This window comes from Asterias amurensis, chromosome 19, assembly GCF_032118995.1.
Source record: "Asterias amurensis chromosome 19, ASM3211899v1".
In the NCBI taxonomy this organism is placed as follows: Eukaryota; Metazoa; Echinodermata; class Asteroidea; order Forcipulatida; family Asteriidae; genus Asterias; species Asterias amurensis.
Window position 1 is genome coordinate 3,290,553 of NC_092666.1, and position 23,078 is coordinate 3,313,630.

At 37.1% G+C, this 23,078-nt stretch overlaps 2 protein-coding genes across 2 annotated transcripts in view; both read left to right on the forward strand.

Annotated features, from left to right (window-relative positions):
• LOC139951589 (short transient receptor potential channel 4-like) overlaps positions 1–16,534 on the forward strand; it is a 94,578-nt gene extending 78,044 nt beyond the window's left edge. Inside the window, exons 13-14 of the mRNA XM_071950549.1 lie at positions 340–464; positions 10,297–16,534. Of these exons, the coding sequence (XP_071806650.1) occupies positions 340–464; positions 10,297–10,534 (363 nt within the window). The 3' untranslated portion in view covers positions 10,535–16,534. The remainder of the gene's footprint in view (positions 1–339; positions 465–10,296) is intronic.
• A 5,784-nt stretch (positions 16,535–22,318) lies between these two features.
• The window catches only part of LOC139951599 (short transient receptor potential channel 5-like), a 34,936-nt gene continuing 34,176 nt past the window's right edge, over positions 22,319–23,078 (forward strand). Inside the window, exon 1 of the mRNA XM_071950567.1 lies at positions 22,319–22,457. The gene's annotated coding sequence lies outside the window, so the exon portion shown is untranslated. The remainder of the gene's footprint in view (positions 22,458–23,078) is intronic.

The window sequence follows — 23,078 nt, forward strand, 5'->3', positions numbered from 1 at the left end:
CCGAGGGAGCCAATTATCAAAATGTTTTATACTATCAACAGCTCCCCATTACTCGTTACTGAGTAAGTTAGTATGCTAACTATCATTTTGCGTAATACCCAACAGTGTCAAATCACATCAGGAACACAACATCCTTCAACACATTCAAGGCACTTCTGAAAGCCCACTTGCTTCAACTGGCCTACCATCAATGACTTTTTTCATTCGTTCTGTGCCTCAGCGCCTTTGAGCAAACCTCTGATTTAGGCGCTGTACAAATTATTTATTTATGATTGATTGATTGATTGATTGATTGATTAATTGCATTTATGTATGTCGTGTCTATCTTTCTGTATCTAGAAAATCGCCAAGCTACTCGCGGAGCGCTACATCCTGGACCACTCGTCATCCAGCGGTGGTGAAGCCGAGAATACCGTGTCCAGGGCTGACGTCATGGCCATTCGTAATGACGTAGCTGTATTTAGGTAAGTACCCATTCCTGTTTGTTGATTCTAGTAAAATTCGCTAATAAGAAGCCATTTATTTGTGTACATATGCCATTACTATACAGTAATACTGATTAACACACTAAGCTTAGTTCGACATTGAATTGTCTACCACATATAATACCGTATCGACTAAAAACAATAAACGCGGAACAAGCTTTCACCAAGTTAAACATTCGGTTGTAACACAAGTGAATGCGACATTTTTACCTATTCATGTTGAATCGCGGTTAAACTCAAAACGGTCGAGCTACATTAAACATATAGTTCCTTTTTCAACTCGATTACTCTGGGCCTCAATACTGAATGTGGAATGAGCGGTCGCGAAGTCTACCATAAGAGAATGAATGCAAAGTGTATTGTTTACTGATTCATGATGAATCGTTGTTAGACACAAAATGGTCGAGCGTACAGTAAACAAGCGAAAGCACGAATACAGGTCGCTCGTATCATTTAGTTCCTTTTTCAACTCAATTATTCTGTCGTTGACCTTGGAAATGGATGGGGGTGATGTATGTCTGTAAGTCTGGCCCCAATCAAGTATGTCTTATTGGGTTTACTACTTTGATTGATGGAATGTGAATATTATAATATTGAGAATAAGGTTTGGAATGTTGATTTGCATGTACCACAGATGGAATTCTCACTGAGGTTTTGAGGCATTGTGTAGTGTGTCATGACCGAGTGGTTTAGAGCGTTTAGTTAAAAGTTCTGGTGGTTAAAGTCACATGGAAATATAATTTTTTTTTTCAAACATAAGAGTATGTTTAGTAACAATAAGACAATTTTTAGTAATAGTTTGGAACGATTGATATGTTTAAAAAATAGATAAACCTGTTTGGGGGTTGACTCCGCCTACCCCTTTTGTGACGTCAATCGAGACAGACTTTGTCTTGATGCACACACGTGCAAAGTACATGCAAGTCCAAGTCGTGAGTTTGTACGTTTCGAAAAAAAAAGTTTTTTTCTTGCATTTTTCCGGCAATGCCGACCAAGTGTATTGCTGCTGGATGCAGCAAAACAACTAAAGATGGGGTCAGTCTGCATCGCAAGAGCAATAGTGCCTAGTGGTCCGGTCCGAAGTCTTTTTCAGCGCTGTGCATCATTTTCTTTTCAAATATCGCGCCTTGATTGACGTCATGAACAGTGCCCTCTCGGGTCGGGGCTTTCTCTTAAATTTGTAAATAAGATAATAACTAATTTTTTAGAACCTTAATTAACTGTTTATTTACATTCCACTCATCAAAACACATATATTAGTGACAAAAGCTTTACTTTGACAAAATATCACTTCCAGGTGATTTTAAGTCATCGGAGTGTGGGTTCGATTCCCAGTCATGGCACTTGCATCATTGAGCAAGATGCTTTACTAAAAATGTTTCTCTTCAGCCAGGGGTATCAATGGGTACCTGCGAGGGTAGAGGTTGACACTGTGCAATAGTGTCCCAATTTCTAATTTACTGCAATAGTGTCTGCTGACAAATTCACCATTGGTTCGCGGGGATGCTTAGCTGTTGTGCTTAAAGGCAGTGAACACTATTTTGTAATTACTCAAAATAAATATTAGAATAGAACCTTACTTGGTAACGAGTATAGTGGGGAGCTGTTGATAGTATAAAATATTGTGAGAAACAGCTCCCTCTGAAAAGACGTAGTTTTCGAGAACGAAGTAACTTTCCACGAATTTGATTTTGAGACTTCAGAATTAGATTTTGAGGTCTCGAAATCAAGCATCTGAAAGCACACAGCTTCCCGGACAAGGGTGTTCTTTTTCTTTCATTATTCTCGCAACTTCGACGATGGATTGAGCTCAAATTTTCACAGGCTTGTTATTTTATATATATGTTGAGGTACACAAAGTTAGAAGACTGGTCTTTGACAACGACCAATAGTGTCCAGTGTCTTTATAAGCAGCTCTATTAAACTGGGCCCTGCTTGAACTTCGTCCCAATTTCTAATTTCTGTAAGACCCTTTTGTCTGACAAATTCACCATTGGTTCGCAGGGATGCACAATTTAAATTAACTGATCAATGATTTTCTCCGTTACGGCAAATTAACGTGCATGCATTTTAGCCATTACTAGACCGTAATCTTGTTATACATGATCGGTAATTAAATATAAACGCATGGCTGTGTTGTAATGTCCATCTTCTTTTTACTTTTGAGTAGTTTCAGTATACGGTCTATTTAATTAGTGTTTCTGCTGGTGGGGCATGACATGGCAACTGTCTTTATAGAGGGTTTAGTCTGCTATTAAAGACAAACAAAAATGACAATAATTGGTGAAATGGAGTAACAGAAAACAGAATCATGACTTTTTAAACAAGAAACCATATTTTTTTAAATTGCCAATATATTTGCAACATGTCTTATGTGAGTGGTTTTAAGTGCACCGGACACTAATGGTAGTTACTCAAGATAGTTCTTAACATAAAAACTTACTTGGTAATGGAGTTGTTGATAATATAAACCATTGTGAGAAATGGCTTGCTCTGGTCTTTTTTGGAGCAAGAGTTAATTTCTTATCTCAAAATATTAAAAGGCTTCTGTACTGAAGTTTTGAATGTTTTTTGGGGGGCATCTGAAAGTACTCAAGTTAATTCTGTGCAATAAGGGTGTTTTTTTCTCATTCTTGCAACTTCTATGACGAATTGAGTGCACATTTTCACAATTTGTTGTTATTCTACTGCATACCAATGTATAAGGATACGCCAAGTGAGAACACTGGTCTTTGACAATATAACCAAAGGTGTCCTGTGACTTTAACGCCACTCAATTGCACAAATGATGTGCATTCACTGTAAATTAGAGGATTCAAAAGAATGTTTTCATCAACACAATATGTGTTGTTTATCAAGTGAAGTGCCAAAAAGCGATGCATGAGTTTCCGCAGAGCATAGACTCAATAAATAGACCGGAACGAGCTAAACATCACCAAAAGCTTCCATCGATATGGCCCTGTAATTTGACATTCTTTGATGCCTAAAATTGGTCGCGCGCTCCCCCCGTCTGTAGTATGCAACTCCCCGCCTCAATGCTTGTATGGAGAAGATTTATTGCCAATAACGATTTGCAGATTGGAAATGAAGAAAAACACGAGTAGGGTTTGTCTGTATACTGCTGACCTAGAAATAACACAATTTCTTGGTTTATGAACACGGCACTTGAAGATAGATCATAGTCGTCAATTTGTCTTTAAAGGAACACGTTGCCTTGGATCGGACGAGTTGGTCAAAACAAAAGCGTTTGTAACCGTTTTTTATAAAATGCATATGGTTGGAAAGATGTTTTAAAAGTAGAATACAATGATCCACACAAGTTTGCCTCGAAATTGCGTGGTTTTCCTTCTACTGTGCGAACTAACATGGTCGGCCATTTATGGGAGTCAAAATTTTGACCCCCATAAATGGCCGACGTGTTAGTCGACAAGGTAAAAGAAAAACCACGCAATTTCGAGGCATGTTTGTGTGGATCATTGTATTCTACTTTTACAACATCTTTCTACCCATATGCATTTTATAAAAAAACGGTTACAAACGCTTTTCAAAGACCAACTCGACCGATCCAAGGCAACGTGTTCCTTTAACCACAACAAGAATTTGCTACTATAAGCAATGGTAAGCATAATTATCAGAGTTGTTATTAATTTTTTGGAGGGATGGGGGATGGGGGGTGGGGGTGGTGTTGTTTTTTAGCATTAGTGTAATTTACGATCTCATTTTGAAGGTAAATTGGGAATGATTTCAACTTGTACTGGAATTTTATGAACACGGTATCTTGAAGAAAGATCAAAGCGGTCAATTTGTCTTTTAAAAACCATGCTAAGAATTTCCAAGGTTCTGTTTGAAGCAATGGTTATTTTTCAGAGTGATTTGGGGTTTGTTTGCAGGTGGTTTAGAGGTTTTTTATAAGTGTTTGTGTAATTTACGATCTCATTTTGATGGGATGTTGGGGATAATTAGGACTGGGTGGTTTTGTACAGTGAAAAGCCATTTTGTTTTTGAGGAAAAGGGGCCCTACACTTGATTTGGAAACCCATACAAGCTCTCTGTTGCAGTCACTGTGTGGACTATGTGGACGCGTAGGACGTGTAAAAGTCCACATAGTGTTTCTTTATGTGGACTTCTTTTGTTCTCAGCGCCACACCCCACTCATGTCCAAAATGATACGTCAATCATGTTAATAATACTGTGTGGACATGTGTAAGTCCACACAGTATTTCTAGTCCCTACATTATGTGGATTTCTTTTGTTCTCAGCGCCACGCCCCACTATAGTAATATGTCAATCATGTAAATAACACTATGTGGACACGTGTAAGTCCACATAGTGTTTCAAGTCCCTATATACATGTACATTATTTTGAATTTCTCAGAACCACATTCCTACATCCTATTCCTCAACACTAGCAAGACAACACTATGTGGACGTGCGTAAGTCCACATAGTGTTTAAAGTCCGTTAATGCACGTTTTTGACTTCTTTTGTTTTTAGCTCCACACTCCTACTCCTATCCCATTCCACAACACTGTAGGAAGCACTCGGTGGACGTTTGTAAAGTCCACATAGTGTTTCAAGTCCCCACATTATTTGTGACTTCTTTTGTTCTCAACCCCACACTCCTACTCCTATCCTATTCCTCAACACTGTAAATAACACTGTGTGGAAATGAGTAAGTCCACATAGTTTAGTGTTTCAAGTCCCTATACATTACGTGGACTTTTTTTTCTTTCTCAGCGTCACACTGCTACTCCTATCCCATTCCTCAACACTGTTAATGACACTGTGTGTACATGTGTGACTCCACATAGTGTTTTAAGTCCCTACATTCTGTGGACTTATTTTGGTGTCAACTCGACCCTTGGTATGTAGCGTTAGAACACCTTCGAGTTGCGTAAAAAGTTCTTAATTTATGAACTATTTAGCCAGTCTAATAAAGCCACTGTAGTGTATGGTGGTGAAACGTTTAAACTAAAACATTTGTGAGTTTGTTCTCAGGTTTTTTTTCCACCCCTATATTGGAATTGTAAAAACAATTGTACTGAAGCTTATGAATTATTCATGAGTACACGTGACATTCTCAGTACAGTGTGTTGCACCCTGTTTTTACTTAAGTCAACCGACACAAACCCTTGGGTACATTTCCGTGTTTTTCCCGTCTTTTGATGGCAGTTCTGTACCTGGTAATTACCTCTTTAGAGACCCTCGGGGGTGGTTGTCTGAAGGTGGCATATAGCTTTATACCACAAAGTCTCGTCTGTGTGTCTGGCCTTAAACCGCATGACGTCACGTGTAAAGCCCCACCATCAATTTTCCATCTCAAAATAAGTCAACTCCGTTGCTCATATTTTATTAGTAAATCTACATGTAATGCGTTTTCCCTGTGGATTGTTTGGTGAACCAAACATACTTTAAACCAATCAATTTTTATTTATGATTTAATGATTCAAAATAGCAGCATGGATTGTGCCTTTAGGTTTAAGTAGTTCAATTTACGTGGCTTTACTCTAGCCACGAATGTAATGTATGTACAACGAGGGCTAAAAAGGCATTCATGTACATGTTAGAAGTACCTACATTTACATTTTCTGATATAACAATGAGTAGGGTATTATTATTAATTATTACTATTTTTTATTTTTTTTTATATTTTTTTTTATAGTTTTGTACCCATACACCGATATGTGTTAGCACTGTATACTCAGTACTTTCCCGAGTCCTGTGAAAAAATATCACAGGCATGTTACTCGGATGGGATTCGAACCCACGACCCTTGCAATTCTAGTGTCTTACCAACTAGACTACCGAGATTGTCCAGTAGCTTGAGGCAGTTCGAATGAGTAGGGTCGTTGGCCTTAGCTTTCTATCCAAACCGGACCTACTTCATCAGAGGCATGAACACGTACAAACAAATACACATCCATTAATATAAAAAAAGGGGGAAAAGATTAAGGGGAGGGATCCGAAAGAAAAAAAAGAAAAATGATTTTCAAACGCAACGCGAGCAAATCGGCGCATATCCTACCGTGCCCCATCAGGGAGCAACGAACCCTTGCTACGCTAGTGCAAAATTAAAGACACTGGACACTGTTGGTAATTGTCAAAGACCAGTCTTCTCACTTGCTGTATCTCAACATATGCATACAATAACAAACCTGTGAAAATTTGAGCTCAATCAGTGGTCGAAGTTGCGAGATAATAATGACAGAAAAAAACACCCTTGTCACACGAAGTTGTGTGCGTTCAGGCTCGATTTCGAGACCTCAATTTCTAAACATGAGGTCTCGAAATCAAATTCGTGGAAAATTACTTCTTTCTCGAAAACTACTCCACTTTAGAGGGAGCCGTTTCTCACAATGTTTTATGTTGCCAACCTCTCCCCATTACTAATAAGTCTTTTGAGTAATTACCAATAGTGTCCACTGCCTTTAATATATTTACCTACACGTAATATATTTACCTAAATAAGGTGTTGTATTGGTTTTAATGAAGTGCCAAGTCAAACATGAAAACAGACACGTCGTTCAAATGGCACCAATGTTGTTTTAAGACCTCCTTCATTTCCCAAAAGGAGTTATGAAGAACCTCGTACCACATCAAGTTACTTGGTGGATCTTGGTCGTGCGAAATAGAAGATCATTGAAAATAAGTTTAACGTAAACCATATCTGTGACGTCACTCTATTGATAAAAGTGTAGATTCTTTTTACGAACCTACACTTAAACTGTCGACTCAGTGCAAAATAAACTGAATAATTCAACTTCAAAAGTACTGCCTTTCCAAACTGAAAGAAAACATGATGTACAACAAAACACAGTTGAAACATGTTATCTTGCAGCAACATTTTCCAGTTATAAAAATAAAAAAAAATTAAAAAAAATTAGTAACTGTAGTACATTGTATTGTTAACTCGTACCGAAATTTGGACTTGATAATGTTGCAAGCACTGTAAAGTATACCTTTATATTTTGCAAAAATAGTTGTACAATGTGACCAACCGCATTTTGACAAGTACACAAAAAGGTTTTATTATAATAGAGAAATCCAACTAATTCAAACTGTTACAGAATCAGTGGGGGAAATAATTTAGGTCAGAGAATGTACTCTAAAGTGTAGATTCGTGACTACAATGTACTTTCTATACACAATTGTACATTTCCATTCGCTTTTACTTCTTGCACATAAAAACCTTTTAAGGGGGTTTTATAAATCAATAATAATGATGAGAGAAATGCGCCAATGTGGCGTCAGTCCATTTAAGCAATATGATGCTCTGGAGGAAACTAGACATTTGGTGTAATTTATAATAACAATAACTAGTTCTGCTAATGGAAAAGGACACAAAAGTGTAGACTCGTGGATAGAATGTACGAGCCGAAGGGGAATATATTGTCACAAGTCTACTTTTTAGAATCTATTCTTTGACTGTAGATTCGTAACGAATAATATACATCAGTTGAGTGTAGATTCGTAACGAATCTTTCGATTCTTATAAATAATCTACACTTTCACCACTAGATGTGATGTCACAGAAATAGTTTAATATATTATAGTGCATTTCACAATAAGGTAGCAATGCGCTTTGCATAGCGGCCTGGGCCCAATTTCATAGAGCTGATAAGCACACAAATTTGCTAAGCATGAAATTTCTTCTTTGATAAAAACAAGATTACCATCAAATTTCCACTTGATTTTTAGGGCAATCAAATAACAGCTGTATACCAGTGAAAAAGCAACATGCAACAAATGGAAATTTGGTTGGTAATCCTGTTTTTATCAAGAAAGAAATTTCAAGCTAAGCAAATTTTTGTGCTTAGCAGCTCTATGAAATTGGGCCCTGGTCATTGGGCCACTATCAGTCTTTACTCAGCTCCCTGGGGAGTATCTAGCCTTTAGCTGCGGTGGTGCCCCAGGGGCTTTTTCATGCACAAAATCGACATCTACCCTCGGAGTACCCATTGATTATACCCCTGGGTGCAAGAGAAGATGGTAACTTATGTGTCATGAGGCTCCTGGGGATTCGAACCCACACTGAGATGACTTATTCAACAGAACTTGAACTAAGTTTAGTGTCGAGCGCTCTATTTTTGATGTTTGATGACGTCATCAGGCCGTCATCAACAATGAGGAAACAATAGAAAAAATTTCAAGCTTTTGTATTGGTTTGTACATAAACATGGATGCGCCCACACAGCTTCAAAACCTTAGTGCGTGTATAACGGGGTGTTAGCACTCTAGTCAATATATATACATTGTAGCTCTATGGTCTAGGGGCAACGCAAGTGCAAAGGAATTGCTTATGAGCGACCTATTTATTAGACTGCAAGAATAAAGACACGCACTGGTCTTACAAGCTCAATTGTTTGATTGGGTAAACATACAGTGACGTTAAGCTGTCCATGCGCAATGATTGGTCGGTGATGTTCGTCAGCTTGCTCCTGCCATTTCGATTGTCTGCTACGTGTGCATGATGTATGTAATGTTTTTGTTTGTTCTGGGTTTCTGGGTTGTTGTTGTTTTCGTTGACGTTTACGGTAAATACATATTGTATGTTTATTATAATTATGTTAGTAATGCTACATGATTATTGCTGCCTTAAAGGCACTGGACACTATTGGTAATATCTCAAAATAATTATCAGCATAAAACTTCACTTGGTAACGAGTAATGGGGAGAGGTTGATAGTATTAAACATTGTGAGAAACGGCTCCCTCTGAAGTGACGTAGATTACGAGAAAGAAGTAATTTTCCACGAATTTGATTTCGAGACCTCAAGTTTAGAATTTGAGGTCTCGAAATCAAGCATCTGAAAGCACACAACTTCGTGTGACAAGGGTGTTTTTTATTTCATTCATATCTAGAAATTTCGACTACCAATTGAGCTAAAATTTTCTTTGACATTTACCAATAGTGTCCACTGTCTTTAATGTTCCATCACTGGAGACATACAGGATTGAATGATTACTTTATAATTACTTATTGTCAAGATAGACCTTTTAGTTTCATAAGATATAAGACATAAGAAAACTTTATTGATCTTCAAAAGAAGAAATTGCATCTTGTAATCCACCGTGCAAAGTTTCAAGTAATTTAATTTGTAATATTCATATTGCTTTGTGTTACCATCTTATTGTGGTTAAACAAGCCCTTGCCCTACCCCCCCCCCCCCTTGTCTATCTATTTATTGCTTACCAGTTGCTTTTCTCTGTGTGTTTTCTGATGTTCTCTCTCTATTAATGTATTTCCACTTCACTGCCTATGTTACACTTAATAGTTACCTGTTCGTGTTTGTTAGTCATTAAAGATGCTATGTCAGATTTTTTTGCCGATTGGACCCAAACATTTTGATTTAAAATTCAATAGGTATTTTGATGGGGGTCGAGAAAGTTACAAGCTTTCATTTGAGCCATTGCTCGAAAAAGTCCGTCAATTATTAGTAGCAGTGAAATAAAGTGCTCAAAATTAGTTTTTGTCGGGATCCCGACAATATATCACGTGACCAATTCTTATGTGTTTTAAAAGAAACGTTTTTAATTTTTGCCATGGTTCCTGACCATTACAAGTAAAAGTTAAACTTTTCTTTTTGTTAGAGTGGGTGATACTCTTTGAAATACCATTCACTCAAAAAAAAATCTATTTTTTAATGTTTGGGGCCAAAAAACTGACATAGCATCTTTAACCTTTCGAGAAAGACTCTGCTAGGGTCGAAGCGTCAGGTCATTAATTTTCTTTTGCAGTTGCACCATAGGAGCTTTAGATTGGTAAGCAGTTTTTAACAGTTAATTCTATTTTCTTAATTTTAATCTTGACAGATACGAAACTTTCAAGTCTCTGAACGCAGCCGACCAGTCATTTGAGAATTTGCAAGACGTACTTGGGAACATCAAAGTACAGTTGGCTAAAGTGGACGATATTGGCGCCAAGACAGAACAGCTCGACAATAGCGTCAAGGACCTCAAGGAAAGAAACCGTGTTATCAGAAACACCGTGGATGGCATGGCTTCATCTCTCTTCCGCTCCCGTGCTGGGCGCTCTTTGGTCGGCCAGTGATGAGCTGAAAACACGCCTCCACTCCCCAGAGTTTCTCAAAACCAAATCATACAAAAACAGTGCATTTTTTTTAAGTGAATAAGTCTGATTTCTTGAAGGCTAAACGTAACCTTTTTCCTCTGTCACTGAAACTGTCATTTTTGGGTAAACTTTTTCGCCCACATTCCAAAAGTGGTCTCAGAGTTTAAGACAAAAATCATAAAATTTGTAAAAAAACAACGAATGGAATTTAACCTTTCGAAAACATACCAACGACCTTTTTTCAACTTGTACTCGCTATTTTTCATTGCAACTTTTGTCGATTCTCAAAAGCTTTATTGATAACTTCACAAAGGATTTATCTCGTGTTATTGGTCACTGTTTGTTTAGCAGCCACGCCACATTTATGATCAACCTCCCTCACATGGAATTTTCCCCCGTCTTGAGAAAGGTATGATGTCAAATGGGGCGGTTAGATCACCCATGGGAACAAGGTTGATCAAAGATGTATTGCCCTATCACAGCCCTGAAAAGTAACACCTCATTTGCATACTCTGCGTTCAAATGTATGGAAATCAAACTGGGCGGGGCTTAAATGATAAGCTGGTTGAAAAGGAATTTAGATTGGTCAATTTATCAAAACAGAAAGTAAACCAAAAAAGCGGAAATCAAAAAAACTAAAAAATGTTTTACAAAAAGACCTCATTTTCAATGCTACTTATTCATATACTAACTAACTTCTCTGGATTTCCGACCTTTTTTTTCTTTCTCCAATTTTGATTGAAATTACCCAAGAATTAAATATCTGAGTTTTTCAGATTCTCTTTTAAAATAAGTGTCTTTTTTATAATATTGTAATATTGTTAACATCGAAAAACTTGGTGTGATTGTTTGTATTAAACTAACATTTTTGTATAACGCATTTTACTGTTTATATAGCACATTTGGTTGGTTAAGGATATTGACAGAAATATTTACTAAAAACAAAAATAATAATTACAAATAACAACAGAAATATTTAACCCTAAAATTATTCTGCACGATAAACTCATTTAAGCCATCAGTTGTCAGGAAATTGATAAGATCATAGGTTCCTCAAGGTTCAATCATTGGCCCATCCAATGTCAGAAAAACAGTCCAGCACTCGTCTGACATTGCCCCCCCCCCCCCCCATTTGATTCTTAAACAACCCGTTTTGCCGTGTGAGTTCCTCGAGATTCATTTTTTTGGCCAATGACACCCCTTTCTGTGTTTCTATCAAAACACTGGGTTTTTTTATGAACAGTTTAAAAAAAAAAACAGTCTAGCACTAGTCTGACAATATTGCTCTGGCCATGACAAACCTTTCTTTGTTTCTATCACAAGTTATAAACAATGTCAACTAAAAGTCTATCAAAAGTTTGGCATTGTTGCTCTCCGTGTGATTGTTAAACAACCCGTTTTGCCGTGTGAGTTCCACAGGGTTCAGTTTTTGGTCCACGACACCCCTTTCTTTATTTCTATCAAAACACTGGTATTCATCAACAATGTCAGAGAAAACAGTCTACCAATATTAAACATTGTTCCCCATGTGATTCTTTAATCAACAACCCGTTTGCGGTGTGAGTTCCGCAGGGTTCACTTTTTGGCCCATGAAAAAAATTGTTCCTTTTTTCTATCAAAACAATTAGTTACTAATAAACTGACGACATTGTTAAACTGCACTAAAGTAAATGTAAAAAGTGATATTTTGTAAGTATGTAATTCTGTTCAGTTTTGTTGCTTTCTCTGTTGTCACCAAAACAATGTTGTTGGTATATAGCATTGCAAAATTAAAAAACCAAAAATTTAATGTTTTCTACAAAATTATTTAATTCCAGAGAATTGCACTGCACAGATGATGATACTCTTTTTTATTTTTCATTTTGTAAAATGTATTTTCCTGTACCTATATTATTATGTATTTGACCGTGTAAACTAACTAACTATTATGTAAATGACCAGTCAATAAGCTCCGCCCATAACTATAGCATTGACCGATTACAAACTGCCGGTTGTTGCACGTGCTACCCACGTGGACACCGTTGATTGACAGTTGCTGTCGTGGGCAGGGTTTACTGACTTGGCGATGTTTTTATTTTATGTGTTGTCAGTCTCTTTAAATGACTCCCACAAAACTATAGTTACCATTACTTGATACTAATGAATTTTATTTGGAAATTATTAACATGTGTTGCTATGTTATTGTAACTTGATTATGTGATATTAAAATGTTCGTCCTTTATAAGTAACTGGAGTTTCATGTTGTCGTAGAATGAATGAAAGTTGAAAGGAAGAGCATGGGGAACTTTGCATACGCTCAAAATTGTTATCACTAACTTTCATCTTGTCTTTTGTGTATCTTTAAAGACACTGGAGACTATGGTAATTGTCAAAGACTAGCCTTCACAGTTGGTGTATCTCAACGTATGAACATTATGCATAAAATAACAAACCTGTGAAAATTGAGCTCAATCGGTCGTCGAATTTGCGAGTTAATAATGAAAGAAAGAAAAAAACCTTTGTCACACCAAGTTGTGTGCTTTCAGATGCTTGATTTCAGACCTCAAATTCTAAACTTGAGGTCTCGAAATCAAAATCGTGGAAAATTACTTCTTTCTCGAAAACTACATTACTTCAGAGTGAGCCGTTTCTCACAATGTTTTATACCGTCAACCTCTCCCCATTACTCGTTACCAAGTAAAGTTTTATGCTAATAAATATTTTGAGTAGTTACCAATAGTGTCCACTGCCTTTAATGACGCTCAAAACTGTTATCACTAACTTGCATCTTGTCTTCTGTGTATCTTTAACTGTATAGTGGCACATTACCCGTAGACGACCGTGTGGGGGTAAAACATTTCTAAGTGTAAAAAGTGGTTTTCAAAAACTTTAAACAAAATGACATGTAAATTACGAACACTAAAAAAAACATGTTTAAGTTTAAGGGTGAGGAAACAGATCAGGCTCCGACGTCTCAAAGAACTAAGAGTTGTCATAACTGCAAATTAATCAACAAATCACTATGGTGACACCAACAACTCCCATGACTGTTTCTTTCACACTGGCCATGTTCATGAATGTCGTGTTGTCATTAGAGGCACTTGACACCTTTGGTAATTGTCAAAGACCAGTACTCTCACTTAAGGTGTATCTCAACATTTATGCATAAAATAACAATCTGTTTAAAAGTTTGAACTCAATTGGTCGCGAAGTTGCGAGAGAATAATGGCAGAAAAACACCTTTGTCGCACAAGTTGTGTCTTTCAGATGCCTTGAATTCAAGACCTCAGCTGAGGTCTCGATATCAATTCGAATGCTTTTTCTTACAAAACTATACCTTACTTCAGAGGGAACCGTTTCTCACAATGTTTTATCAACAGCTCTCCATTACTCGTTATCAAGTACGTTTTTATGATGACAATTATTTTTAGGTAATTACCATGCAGTGTCCAATGCCTTTATGCCTTCAAAAACGACTCTCCTGTGCCTGTTGTTGAAACGTCAGACCAACAATTTTGTTGTTAGTGCAAAAACCAATCTATAGCGATAATTTACGATACGCTCGTAAATTTTACGGATGGGTCGGCACCTACGCAAATGGACAAGTTATTGGAACTGTTTCACGGTGATGGCACGGTAACTCATTATACTGTTGTAAACGAGACATTGTCATGTTAAATGCACTTGACACTACTGGTAATCACTCAAATTAATTATAGCACTAAAGGCCCGGTCCCACTGCAGTGATAACGAGAACGATAACGCAAAGAGAACGCATTATATTGGTTGAATTGCTCCACGCAGAACTTACGCAGAATATAAACGTCCACGCTTATTCAACCAATCAACGGCGTGTATTGATAACGTTTTCGTTCTCGTTATTATTATCGGGGCCTGTGTGACCGGGTCTTAAAACGTGTCCCTGCACTTTACATTTTCCCATATACATAGTACATTAAATTCCTTGTGGGGCACCACTGTCTTTAGAACAAAGACGTTTTGTTTTGTCCTTGTTCTCCATAGGGTACCGAAAATGAGCACAATAGATGGATTGCAAATGACGTCTTCGGCCACTATATTTGATGATAAACAATAGAGAAGTGCACCCTTGTGCGCACTGCGCACAACCCTTAACCAATGATAGCCTAATTTCTTGCTTGCACGTTTCATCAAAATGGTGGTCAATGACGTCATGTGCTGACCATCTATAACTTTATCGTATTTGTGTTCCTTGTATCATTGCGTCACACTCAGAGCTCCCTGCATTTTTGTTTTTCTCCTTATCAAGCTTATATACCTTATCAAGCTTGTATTTCCCTATAGCATATTATCGTCTAGTGTGTATCCATTCGTTTTCTGCAGTGTGCATTATTTCCAAAACATGCAACTAACTTTACATTACCAATTCTGATATTTATTATGAAATCGATCTCTAACCCTTTTCCGTACCGTCGTTTCTTATTTCAACTTTTTGAATATGCTAGTTCAAGACACTGGACACTATTGGTATGGTTATACTCAAAATACTTGCTAGCATAAACACTTATGGTAACGAGCAATGGAGAGCTGTTGATTGTATAAAACATTAAATAAATGGCTTCCTCTGAAGTAACGGCTCCCTCTGAAGTAACTTATGACTTTTATAAAGGGTTAATATTTCCCACTCAAAATATTACAAATATTGAGGCCTTTTTATTGAACATCTGAAAGCCCACAAATTCGTACTAGTCATTCATTTGTCAATATTCACTTGCAACTTGGATGACAAATTGATTTCAATGTTCGTAGAGTGGTATGTTATGCATGTGTTGGGATACACCAAGTGAGAATATTGGTCTTTGGAAATATTACCCAAAGTGTCCAGGGGTGGATTTCACAAAGAGTAAGGACTGGTCTGAACTCGAGTTAGGACCAATTACTCGTCCTAACTCAGGACTATCCATGCAATTTGTATATCTTTTGGGACTAGTCCTAACTCTTTGTGAAATCGACCCCTGTGGTGGATTTCACAAAGAGTTAGGACTAGTCTTATCTCGAGTTAGGACCAGTTACTCGTCCTAACTTAGGACTATCCATGCAATTTGTATATCTTTTGGGACTAGTCCCAACTCTTTGTGAAATCGACCCCTGTGGTGGATTTCACAAAGAGTTAGGACTAGTCTTATCTCGAGTTAGGACCAGTTACTCGTCCTAACTTAGGACTATCCATGCAATTTGTATATCTTTTAGGACTAGTCCTAAGTTAGGACTAGTCCTAGCTCTTTGTGAAATCGACCCTAGTACCGTTCAACTAAGTATCTTGATATTATTGTAACGAAAGCACTATAATGTAATAGTTGTTCTTTATGGGTTTGAGTTTCTTGCTTAACGTACGATGAACATAGTCATGTATATCTCTTCACCAACGTAGACTCTTAAAAAAAAAATACTAAAACGAAATTATTTATTTTTGATACTAGTAATGGACGACGTCATTTTGACAGCAGTCAAAGCGTTTGAAGACGGAGGAAAACATTGTTACTAATAATTGTTTTAACTAAGATGGACACATTAATATAAAAGTTCATTTATTTATAATGGAAGTAAAAAATGTACACAGTATTCGTTGCTTTAGCCAAGTTGCAATATTGGAATATCTTTAATTACCACCACCTCCCCTTCCCGATTTATAGGGCACATTTTCTTAAAATAAAAATGTAGTTCACATGTCGACTTGTTAATTATTTGGTAAATGTTGAATTTAGGGCAACCCTCAAGAAGTAGTATGACAATTCTGTGGACATTGAAAACGAGTTATACTATTATGTTAATAAGTGCAGACGGTTTAATTGAACTTAACAAAGTGATGTTTCGTCTTTGGAAACAAGTGCTGCAAGTTTTTACTAAATGGTGTTACATTTTCTCTCGTTCCTCCTCATATGACGTCATGTGCATAAGGTATATTGACAACAGAAATCTCACTTGGCGAAGCATTAAATAAAGGGACTGTGTAATAATTAATTTGTTACCGATTGTGATTTTGTTGTTGTTTTGTTTGTTGTCAGCTTGATTTTGTTGTTATTTACTCAGCTATTTAGATGTATTTCTTTTCATAGGTATAGACTGTTTTTTTAGGTAAAGTTCTCATCCATAAACTCCGGTGAGACCTGGAGCAACGAATCATTCCAACTGCTTTATTCCACATATTGCATCTCTTTGGAAATACTTGCCTGGTGCATGTTTTCCTCTGTCCTACAATCTAGACTATTTTAAAGGCAGTGGACACTAATGTTAATTGTCAAAGACTAGCCTTCACAGTTGGTGTATCTCAACATAAGCATAAAATAACTAACCTGTGAAAATTTGAGGTCAATCGGTCATCGAATTTGCGAGATAATAATGAAAGAAAAAAACACCCCTTGTCACACGAAGTTCTGTACGTTTAGATGGTTGATTTCGTGAGGTCTCGAAATCAAAATCGTGGAAAAATACTTCTTTCTCGAGGAGGGAGCCGTTTCTCACAATGTTTTATATCATATCAACCTCTCCCCATTACTCGTCACCAAGAAAGGTTTTGTGCCAATAATTATTTCGAGTAATTACCAATACTGTGCACTGCCTTTAAGAGGAATATCAATTCCTACCTTCAGCTCTCATAAAAAGCTAGTTTCATCGTTAATATTATCCCTGGTGTACCAAGAGTAGCTTTAAGTCTTGTTTGGGGCAAACTTGCACTACGCACAGACATTTCTGCTACCTGATCCCGCTCAAGACATTTGCTGAGCTGTTAAGCAGCTTTTTTTTTAATGGGTCCTTGATTTAAAAAACATCAGAGCTTAATATCAGTTATGGTTTTTAACCAAAAATACCGATGTGTGTAATAGCACTGTATACTCAGTACTTTCCCGAGTGCGCTCTGTGTGAACACACAATCACTGGCTTATCTACTCGGGTGGGATTCGAACCCACGACCTTTGCAACTATAGAACAGTGTCTTACCAAATATAGAGCATATCAAAATGAAAACAAAAGTCTTGGCCAAGTTCTTTTCAATGCATAATGGTGGCTTGGTTTTGACAGTGTCGGTTAACATGATAAAACTTGGTCTTGCATTAAATGCAGTAGGGCATAGGCATCTATACCAGCAACTATACGCTTCATATAGCACCAGGAACGAACTATAATTTATTCAAACTTTAATCGCCTGATTCGGAGTTCATTATAGAAATAACTTAGTACATAATTATAATACAGACGATGTGACATGTGACATCACATTAACAAAATAGCCACTAAGCCTAAACTTCCTGCAGGCATGATTTGAACATGCAGCTCAATTGAAGTCAAAATGGAGATTGCACTGTCCAATGCTTATCAACTTTTGATATGACGAAAGGGGGGGGGGGGGCACATCTCAAACTTGTCCAGCTTTTACTTGTTTAACTCTCGGATTTGTGTTATGACACACAATATAAATTTCCCCATACGACCAGTGCAGTATCTTGCCTCCCCAGAAAAGCAAAAGATTGTACACTGTACAAGGTCACACCTATTGAAAGTCAAGGTCACTTGGTCTATAAACGAGGGGATTGTTCTAATCGATTGTAACATTGTTAATGTTTGAACTGGCGGGTCAAAGGCGTTTGACACGTTTGGTAATAGTCCTTTATCATGCTGCCTCCATCTTGGTCACGTTCCTCTTATATTAAATAACAATAATGAATGCTCATAATCATTTTGCAAACAGGAACCAGACTATTATTTTCTTCCTGCCTCGATTTGGTTTACATTGATATCAATGGGGAAAATCAAGATGGCAGCACCATGATAAAGGTATAATAAGACCAGACGTATCCTCACTTGGTTTATCCAAACATTATACATAATTATAACAACAAATCTGTGAAAATGTTGACTCAATTGTAAACGAAGTTGTAAGAGAATAACGAAAGAAGAAAAATCATTGCTGCACATACTTAGTGTGGTTTTAGATGCAAAAGGCTTCGGGCCCGAACAAATAGCGCCCTCTTTTGTTCAGTAATACGATTCACCTGGTACAGTCACCGTTAACCTTTAGCCGAAAAATATCAAGAAGGAAATAACTAATTGCCGAACTAGCAAATAATGTGAATTGCATTTCACGCCAAAACATGCATCGCTGAATTTCACACAGCACAACATGAGTTGTGATGACAGACTAATAAAGGAAAATCGACCACCGAAAGTAAACAGAATACACAAAAAGGCAGCAGAAAATTGACTCATTTTAAACAAAGATAACTTGGCTTATCTATGTGTTTTATTTATTAGTTTATTTTGTTTTATTATTTATAATCATTTAATATTCATACGTCATTGCCTGATCCGGACGTCCATCATCGATCATCCCCCTTAAAGGGCACTGTACACTATTGGTAACTGTCAAAGACAAGTCTTCTCACTTGGTGTATCTTATCATAAAATAATAAGCCTGTGAAAATTATAGCTCAATTGGAAGAAAGGAATAAAATACTTCCAGGTAGAAGTCTTTTAATATTTTAGGTAGAAATTACCTCTTTCTCAAAAAACTTCAGATGGAGCCGTTCCGCACAATATTTTATACTATCAATGGCTCTCCATCAGTGCCCATTACCGAGTCAGTTTTTAAGTAATAACCAACGTGTACCTTCCCTTTAAGTCAAAGTATGCATCAGTTTATTTAACCATTCCATTTTAACCATTAATCCTTGATACAAAATAAATTTATGTGGAAACTTTATTTCAAAAGGTGGTTGCCTTTTTGAGATAATATTGCCGCAAATCTGAAGCGGAAATGTCCACGCAGGAAAGAAAGTCCCATTAGTAACTCTTCTCATTCACATAATATGTGGGGGAAAAAAGGTTTTTTTTCTCAAAAAAGCTTAAAGGCAGTGGACACTATTGGTAATTACTCAAGTATAACTATTAGCGTGAAATCTTTCTTGGTGACGAGTAATGGGGAGAGGTTGATGGTATAAAACGTTGTGAGAAATAGCTCCCTCTGAAGGGCCAGTTTTCGAGAGAAGAAGTAATTTTGCACAAATTTGATTCTCGAAATCAACCATCTAAACGCACACAACTTCCTTTGACAAGGGTATTTTTTCTTTCTTATTATCTTGCAACTTCGACGACCGATTGAGCTAAAATTTTCACAGGTTTTTTTTTTATGCATGTTGAGATACACCAACTGTGAAGGCTAGTCTTTGACAATTACCAATAGTGTACACTGCCTTTAATACTATACCAGACGCTGCAGTGTGCTATTTTAAACGCACTCGACACCTTTAGCAAGTGTTGTAGACAGTATTATCACTTGATGTGTTTCAACATATATCATAGTCCTACATCTCTGAAAATTAGAAATCCATTTGTCATCGTAGTTGCAAAAGAATAATGAGAGAAAGATGCCGAAGAAAAAAAACTTCAGGCCTTCAGGTTTTTTATAAGATTGAGGAGTTGCCTCTTTCTCAAAAACTACGTTACTTCAGAGTTAGCCGTTTATAACAATGTTTTTAGCTATCAACAGTTCTCCGTTACTCGTATTAACCAGTTTGTTTATGCTAACAATTAATATGAATAATAACCAATAATTTATTGTCCAGTACCTTTAAGAGTTACATCCTAGAAATGTACCTTCAAGCCTCCGTTCGGTGTTATAGTCACTATAGGCTTTCCTGTGTACAATCTTCAGATGTTTTCATCAAATGCCAAGTCGCACCAGGTAATAAGGGAGGACATCCTCTTAAAAACGTCTCTATAACAAGGTCGAGATGTCCTGAGGCCGATTTCACAAAGCACTAAGATTCATCTTCTTAAGATGTGTTGTCAGTGTTACCATAGTGATTTGTATTGTGACGTCACAGTTTACTTAGCAAGTGAATCGCAGTAAAGATAATTGAATCTTATCTCTTTGTGGAATCGAGCCGGTGCTACGGCTCGCGCCCTCGGCGAGTTTACGGAAAAGGGCTTTTACCTGATTTTCCATAGGACACTTGGTGGGTGTGTCGAGTCCGTCGCAGCTGGCGCTACATCCCCACTGTCTAGTCTCGATAACACAATATTTATACAGGATACGTAAATTTGCTTAGAGGCTGTTTTTACATCAAGGTCCTGTTTACACTGGAAGATACTATTGGTAATTTCTCAAAATAATTGTTAGCGTAAAAACTGACTTGGTGACTAGTAATGGGGAGAGGTTGATAGTATAAAACATTGTGAGAAACGGCTCCAGCTGAAGTGACGTAGGTTTCGAGAAAGAAGTATTGTTCACGGATTATAAATCTGAGGTCTCGAAAGCAAGCATCTTAAAGCACACAGGATGTTTTTTTCTTCCATGTTATCTCGCAACTTCGACGACTGATTGAGCTTAAATGTTCACAGGTTTGTTATTGTATGCATATGATGAGATGCACAAAGTGAGAAGACTGGTCTTTGACAGTTACCAACAGTGTCAATCTGTCTTAAAGATGGAACATGCTTTGTTTGTTAAAAGATCAAGGACACCAAGGCAAATTCTCCTTGATAAAGGGCACCGTATGAGGAAGTTTCTATCGGAGCATTACGAGGGCACCAGGGCAATGACCAGGGGGCGTGGAGGCAATTGCCTTCGTTGCCGCTATGGAGTATCAGGGCAGAACCAACATTTGCTCAAACAGAAATGAAAAACCTGTAACAAACCATGAGTGTCAGCTTATACTTTATTATGAAGGAAGCCGTACCCGCAACAGCAATCATTGACCTTAAAATGAACCACAATAAATAGTGACACAGCTTTCGAGAAAGAAGTAATTTTTTACGAATTTGATTTAGAGACTTCAGATTTAAAATTAGAGGTCTCGAAATCAAGCATCTGAAAGCACACAACTTTGCGTGACAAGGTTTTTCTTTATTTCTTTCTTTCATAGTTATCTCGCAACTCCGACGACCAATCAAGCTAAAATTTTCGCAGGTTTGTTATTTTTTGTATGCATATGTTGAGACACACCAATTAAGAAGACTGGTCTCTGACAATTACCATTAGTGTCCAGTGTCTTTAAACAGGTATCTTTAAAAAGTATTCCACATAGTGGTTGCATAATGATCATGTTCTAGCTTATTAACTTGTGTTAGGTTTTCTCTATAGGCTAATTGTTGCATGAACAGGTGTATCGAAAATTCACTGACGACTCTTAAAAACAGTTAATCAAAAAAAAGTCTAGCCTTCGTCTCTCACAATTTACCCATTCATCAACCTTCACGAGAAGCTACACTGGCTTCCAGGCTAGGCGTTTCACATCAAATCATGCCCGTCCTTCACCCCCCCCCCCCCCCCATATTAAAGAGAACACTAATAATTTGCCAAAGACCAGTCTTCTCACTTAGTGTACCTCAACAGAGCCTATGCATACAATGACAAACATGTGAACATTTGAGCTCAATTGGTCATCGAAGTTGCGAGATGACAATTATGAAAGGAAAAACACCTTTGTCACACAAAATTGTGTGACTTCACATGCTTGATTTCGAGACCTCAAAATCTGATTCTGAGGTCTCAAAATCAAAATAATTCGTGGAAAATTACTTCTTTCTCGAAAACTACGCTACTTCAGAGGGAGCCGTTTCTCACAATGTTTCATACCATCAACAGCTCACATTACTCGTTACCAAGTAAGCTTCTATGCTAACGATTATTTTGAGTAATTGCCAATAGTGTCTATGCCTTTAAAGACTTGGCAGTGGGCATAGTTTGTACGCAAGGCTACGAGCAAGAGACACATCAAACCGATACTACGGACGGAGTTACGAGTCTGCAGTGAGACAGCGCCTATCGTCAGACCAACCAACAAAGCGGTATCCACACACACAACCAATTGCGTGGATGATGTGATGAAGATTTTGATATCACAAGCCTAGACATAAGGAGGCTTCTGTTATAAGACCACAAAAGGTAAGCGAAATTATACCTTATTACACACTTTAAATAAAATAAAATGCAATACGAATGTTTCAAAACTATGTTTGATACATGCTTGGTAAAATCGGCTCTGAAGAACTTGTGCTGCGTTTTAACAGCGACTTACCCCGTTTGTGTGTGTGTGTTTTTATGTGTGATTTAATTTTTGTAGCAGTTCCAATACAAATTGTACCAAAAGCTCTAAGATTAACAGAAAAAGTAGTTATTGTAAATATTTAAAAGACAAACACTGTCAGTTGGAAAAAAATATTAATAAAAATATCAATATAAAAGGTATAAAGAGCATGGTGAGAGAAGCAATAACAAATGCACTGCAATAAAAAACCGACCTTAGCGAAGCACGCTATAAGCAAACTCACTTTTTCTATTGAGGTACAATACCAGACTCAGGAACTAAACATACCCTCACAAAAATGGCAATTAAATGTATGTTTAATTATTTTTAAATAATGTCTGCTTGAAGCTAATACTAGTATTTCTAAATCAGTTTTTATTGAAAGTGTCTACATGGCCTATTCAATGTTTCTGTAAAGGCAGTGGACACTATTGGTAAATACTCAAAATAATTGTAAGCATAAAACCTTTTTGGTATTG